The 6,681-nt window shown below is 40.7% G+C and overlaps 1 protein-coding gene across 2 annotated transcripts in view; it reads left to right on the top strand.

Annotated features, from left to right (window-relative positions):
• LOC138959004 (BUB3-interacting and GLEBS motif-containing protein ZNF207-like) overlaps positions 1-4,018 on the top strand; it is a 31,021-nt gene extending 27,003 nt beyond the window's left edge. Inside the window, exons 8-9 of one of the 2 annotated variants that reach the window (XM_070330362.1) lie at positions 305-444; positions 780-4,018. In XM_070330362.1, coding sequence (XP_070186463.1) covers positions 305-432 — 128 coding nt within the window. In that variant the 3' untranslated portion in view covers positions 433-444; positions 780-4,018. Of the gene's footprint in view, positions 1-304 lie in introns of both variants that reach the window. The other variant, XM_070330361.1, reaches the window with a different exon arrangement.
• Positions 4,019-6,681: the final 2,663 nt, after the last annotated feature.

Here is a 6,681-nt window from a genome sequence, read left to right as displayed (position 1 = left end):
AACAAGGGTTCCCAGGTCTGCATAAATATACACTGGCATTTGTCTTTCTGTGTGTACTGTCATGGGCACTGTTTGGTACAGATAGGAATGAGAAAGGTGGTTACTGGTATGCCAGTTATGAGCACTTTTATGCAAACTGCAGGCTAAATTACAGTGCATGTGATTGTGTGTATACCTGTCTCAGGGTAGGTTGTATCAGTAGCTACATGTAATATGCCATGATAGATGAAACTGCACCCAGAGGAGTTTGACTCATTTACTGTCAGTCTTTTTGAATTGACTTACGATCAGTAATGGTTTGCAGGTGGAATGATGGGAGGTATGCCCCCAAGAATGGGCATGCGCCCTCCAGGACCCCCAGGGCCATACAACATGCCTTTCCGTCCAGGGCCGGGTATGCAAGGCCCTCCACAGATGCGAGGCGGCTACTGACATTGACCACACGTTAGTTACTGCTAGGCTGATTTTGTAGTTTTATGATATGATGGCATTTTGGATTTTATTGAAATGGAAATATATGCGAATGACTGAGTGGTTGAATAAGGAATGTAGGAATGTTTTTTTGTTTCCGATTGATTTTCCTGTAAGTTTTGTTGAGTGTGAAAGGACATTTTATGAGTGGTGACAAAAAAATGAATTTGTAAGGTAAAAGTTGCATCATTTTTGTCCATGGAAGCAATCAAACTGTTTTTATTTCCTTGATGTTTTTTGTTTTGGAAAGTAATGCAACTACCAGTGTTAACAACAGACCTGTCTGTTTTTTTCTTTTTCCTGTCAAGCGATGGTGAAGTCACCTCGTTGACGGCCGGTTGGCTAGCGTGCCGTGTGCAAGAGAAGGCGATGTATGAGGGTAGGATCGAAGGGATGAGAGTGTGAGAATGGCTGTAAGATGATTGAGGCGAGTGTGTGTGCCATAGGATGGCCAGGAGGTGGAACGGAACTCAGGCAAGTGCATCACAGCAAGCTAGCTTGCTGTTGGGTTCAGGCCCCCAACTTGTGTTGGTGATGCAACTTTCTTTTTCTTTTCTTCCTGATGTAGTGCGGAGAGTTGTGAGTAGTTTTGAGGCCCAGGTTAACAGGTTGGTGCGTCACAGTGAGCAGACTCGCTGTTGGGCCGTTGGCCCCCAAGTTCTTGGTGATGCAGAATTTTCTGTATGTTGTTTGAACAGCATGAGGGTGTGATGCGACTGGACTTGCTTCTGTGCAGTGTTGTGCTTTTTGTTTAGCTTATTTTGTGAGCCTCGATGCGTTTTAATGCTTGGGTGTGAGTGTGTTTGATTGCTGCTCTTGAAGTTATGGTATCGTTATTTTGTTGTTGTAATTAATGCGAATGTGCAGGGCAAACGTTTTTTGACTCACATGCGAAGCAAAAGTGAGTCTATGTACTCACCCGAGTCGTCCGTCCGTCCGTCCGTGTGTATGATGGTGTATGATGACAAGGCCCCAAGATGGTGTATGATGACAAGGCCCCAAAAAACATACATAGCATCTTGACCTTGCTTCAAGGTCAAGGTCGCAGGGGCCATAAATGTTGTCTAAAAAACAGCTATTTTTCACATTTTTCACATTTTCTCTGAAGTTTTTGAGATTGAATACCTCACCTATATATGATATATAGGGCAAAGTAAGCCCCATCTTTTGATACCAGTTTGGTTTACCTTGCTTCAAGGTCAAGGTCACAGGAGCTCTTCAAAGTTGGATTGTATACATATTTTGAAGTGACCTTGACCCTGAACTATGGAAGATAACTGTTTCAAACTTAAAAATTATGTGGGGCACATGTTATGCTTTCATCATGAGACATATTTGGTCACATGATCAAGGTCAAGGTCACTTTGACCCTTATGAAATGTGACCAAAATAAGGTAGTGAACTACTAAAAGTGACCATATCTCATGGTAGAAAGAGCCAATAAGCACCATTGTACTTCCTATGTCTTTAATTAACAGCTTTGTGTTGCATGACCTTGGATGACCTTGACCTTGGTCAAGGTCATGTCAAGGTCAAGCATGTGAGTCGTATGGGCTTTGCCCTTCTTGTCTTGCTAGATAATGATAATCAGCTACTGAAAGGTTACTGGTTAGGGTTTCAAAGATGGAAGTACTTCACATCAGGCAAGTGCATCACAGCAAGCTGTCTTGCTGTTGGGCTTTTTGGCCCCCAACTGGTGTTGGCGATGCAACTTTTTATTCTTGTCACCTGCAAATGTTTGCTTTAGGACTGAGTTTTGGTCTAGGTATGTGGACTTCATCAGATATGGTCACAGGAAGGCAAGTGCATCGCAGCAAGTAGTCTTGCTGTTGGGCCTTCTGCCCCCAACTGTTGTTGGTGATGCGACACCTAGTTGTGATTGAGAATTATGGTTTTATTTTTATGTTGACAGTGTAATCGACTAATTTTATTAAGTAAAACATGTGACAGTGTAGTGCACTAATGAACCAGTGGGTAAAGTATTGCGACAGTGAGTAATGTTTTTTGAGGACAGCAAAGTTAACCTTGTAGATTTTGACATGAAGAGAGGAACTGCTGAATGTGTTAATGATGTATGGCAGCTCACTGCATTGTTGAATTGTCATATTAAAAGTTTGCTTGTTTAAACAGATATACACAAGTTTACAGAAGAAGTTTGGGTGAATACTTTTGATTGGTTACTAAATTAGCTGTTCATGCACACATTAGATGCTGTAAAGTGGTATTTTAAGTTTTTTGCAGCAAGTTGTAACATGGAGCAAAGGGGTTTCCTTGGTGGTTCATACTGGTGACTGAACTCTTGCTCACATGTTCTGACAGACAGGTACAATCACAGCAAGTATTGAAAAGAATTTTGTTCGGCTTCAGTTTGAATGGGTTAGTTTGATTGTAATTTGATGGTGTCACTAACGCTCTTTGTCATTCCAAAGCTGTGTTGGAAGTTCTGGTGTGTGAAAACATGTTTGTTCTCCTCTGTGTGGGGTTAGAATTGTAGCCATAGAAACAGTGCCACACTTAATTCATCATTTTCAGTAGTAACAGTCACTTTGTAACAGTGATATTTACAGTCCAATATCATTGGTACGCATTCTCTGTGAGCTCCTTTGACCTTTTGTTTCTTGTCCGCATTCTTAGGGTGTTGATCCGTCTTCTGGGGAGGGAATGTGAATAATATTGCTGTGGTTGGGCTAAGACTATCACTGGAACATTCTGAGCGATTTTTTTTTCTTTGCTGGTGCAGTAGTTTGCTGCTGCCGCTGCTTTTCATGTTTTATGAAAGTCTTCCTGTGTTTCCTGCACTTCTTTAGTTGAGATGTTGGTGAAAACCAGAGATTCTGTGTGAAACATAGAAACTTAGTGTTCCTTATTCATTTATTAATTTTTTTATTGGCTTTTTTCATATTCATCTATTTATATATATATATATATTGCTTGTGTTGATTTAATTATTTCATTTTTTATTTTTTTATTTTTTTGTTGAGGGGCCATCTCAGATAAATGAGTATGAAAAAAACGTGGTGTAAACATTATCAATATTATGAGCTGTGTAATTGTTTGTCGGCTCAGTTGGTTCCATGGTGGATGCTTTGGATTTCGGTTACACAGAGTTAAGAATTTCCATCCCCCCCCCCCCCCCCCCCCCCCCTTAATTTTTCTGATTAAATTTGTTGAGGTATATGTGAGACATTGGGTGATGTGTAAACATTTTGGGTAAGTATTTGACAGATTTTTTTGTTCAACCATTCTGTTTCAGCTGAATCCTGTCCATTTCATTTGTAAGTGTTTTAAAATATGTCAAGCGTTGTTTGGATCCTTGTCATATTGGGACATGTGGCTGGCAATACTCCCCTTGTAGGACAACAGGGAGTGTGGTTGAATGGGATGAATGAAATAGTTTCAGAGAGGTGCGGTTGTTTGTATGGGATGTTCTAAATGCTGCATGAAAATGTGTCATTTTATGTCAATTCATTTTTATGAAGTACATGTATCATCTTCTGTCGTTCATGCAAAAATACATGTCTCAAAAAATAAAAATGAATTGAAGATATTCTTGATTGACTGTTTTAACGTTGTGTGTGTGTGGTGTGTGTGTGTGTGTGTGTTATGATATAGTCACACATTCACAAAAATACAAATCTGTAATAGACGATATTCAAAAATAACTGTCAGAAAGTTCAAGCAATGTGGTAAACGCCCCAAACATCAAGGCACGTGGTGAAGCAACAAACTAGCTGCTGGCAGTCTAAGACCTGCCATTGCAACAAAGAACTAATTTAAATGTGTATGTTACACAGTGTGCGATCAATATGAATATATGATACTTTTTTGCACATCGGAGCCACGACTGACTACCAACTGCTTGCAGTGATTGCTAAACTAAACTCACTCGACCTGAAGCCAAACCCACGTGACCTATCTGCAATCCGGCGATCATTGCCACAACGAATCGAAGTCCGAAGAGTATATTTTCTAAAGGAAGAAGTATCATATAATTATTAAGTGCACATTGCATAGCCTTTGTCGCTTGCAGGCAACGTGTTGGGCTTGCCTCGGTGTCTAGGGCGCTTACTCTGCTACACCGCTTGAAAATCCTGACACAGTTATTTCCTGAAAACGTGTTTTCAATTACGTAAAAGCTACATGCAGCTATCCCGGGATTGCTCAAGACGGGGGAGTCTTGAAGTTGAACAGACCAGCCTTAGCGCAATAACTGTGAGCACTATTTTGATACGAAAATGAAGTGTTTGGCGCAGAGAGTTGCTTCTCGTTAGGTTACAGTATACACATGCAAGGAGGGGAAGGGCCCCAAATACAGACCGGTGTAGCTATGTCAGATTTCTTCCTCTGTCTGATTCGGCCTCGATCTTGTATAAACTCCACACTGAACACACAGAAACACCCTTCGATAGTACTGACGGTCGACCTTGGGTACTTAACATTCATGGGGTCAAATTTGTCCAACCAATATTTTTGTATTTAAACTTAGGAATTTGATTCATCCTAAAATGTTTCCCTCCTCATTCAAGGTACGTAACCACTCGGTGTACGGTTTTGAAGAAATCAAATTTTGGGGTGAAAGCTATTAAATTTCACCACCAATTTCCTTCATATGCAAGAAACTGACATGCATTTTGTCCTTAGATAAGTTTACTTCTTTAATTTGACAAGGAAACATCATTTCAGTCTTGAGTATATATATATATGGAGTCGAAAAGGTGATAGAGGCAGAAAGCTGACATCGTTACACCGGCTGCTAATAAGGAGTCGGACCACCTCCCGATCTGACAAACTAACGCCACTAGAGCGTTCAAAACTAATATCGCAACATTGACTTTTCCCAGGTAGCTTGAACATTTCAAAGCGTTGACCCTTAAAACGCTCTCAGCTGTTTCTGTTCACCGACACAAAATAATAATGACAAAATCTTAAAGTATGTGAATGTCCCCTTCAACACACTTCAGAAAGTGATGAAGACTGGTTTCACTGAGAGCTAGAGTCTTGCATTAAGAAGCTTTCGAAAAATAACCTATAACTACAGTGGAACCCGCTTAGCCTATAAGAAAGTCGAGGGAAAATGTTTTTGCTTTCTTATATCCAAGGATTTTCTTATCCGGATAGAAGAAATGTTTAGGCAATTTCTTTCTCTTATCCGAGGAAACCTTTTTTCATCATACTTTTAAAAAAGCATTGCATTTTTATGCCCTCAGGCAGTCGCGTGAATGTGAATATGATGTTTTTATGTTTGTAATTCATGTCAGTTAGGTTTAGTATGTACGTGCGAATTACTATGAATATGTGTATTTTCATGTGTTATCGAGAGATAGAGAGTGCACAAGCAATAATCAAAGACCAATGTCTATGGCACCCCTTTTTCTAACAACCTGCCCGTATATTCAGAACAAAATTCCGATACAGTAGAACTCCCACTTAGCGACCCACCTGTTTACGACCACCCCCTTTTTACGACCGATTTTGCAACCACGGATGCATTCTACTATATAATGAACCCCCAGTGAACGACTCACCCCAAAACGCGACTTACGACCGAGCTTTTGGGGATGAATTACGACTTTCGCGCATTTGTAGTCGAGCAGACGAAAACAATAACACTAAATCTCGCGCACGATAGAATCCGCGACGACTTCCTTAGGAGTCGGGAAGACGCAAATCCTGTGTATCGTCAAGGATAATGACCCAAAACGCGACTTACGACCGAGCTTTTTGGGATGATTTACGACTTTTGGGCATATTTCGAGCAGACGAAAACACAACATGGTGGCTCTCGCTCCTCCAACTATCGCGAGAAGAAATAAAATCGAAATCTCGCGCGCGCGAGATCCTGATACATCCGGGTTTTTTCTGCACACTATCTTGTCACGACGACTGTCTTGTTGACAAATGAAGATTCGCGAAAGAAAAAGAAAAGCGCCGACTCTTAAGTAGAGAGCTAATAAAGTAATCGCTAATCGAGCGAAATGGCAATCCGCGGCGATTTCCTTGGGAGTCGGGAATACGAAAATCCTGTGTGTCGTCAAGGATAATGACTCGGTGTTATGGCACGTTTCATGATATTGAGGATTGCAGTTTCCCCCTCACACACAATATTCCAAAATAATAAATAGTCAAACAGGGGCCAAAAAACAGTTTGCACCAAGAGTTCAACTTTTTATCTATCCAAAACAGTAAAAATAATTATATGAACATTCGTAT

This window comes from Littorina saxatilis, linkage group LG2 (assembly GCF_037325665.1).
Source record: "Littorina saxatilis isolate snail1 linkage group LG2, US_GU_Lsax_2.0, whole genome shotgun sequence".
Lineage (NCBI taxonomy): Eukaryota > Metazoa > Mollusca > Gastropoda > Littorinimorpha > Littorinidae > Littorina > Littorina saxatilis.
This window is presented reverse-complemented; position numbering and strand designations above follow the sequence as displayed.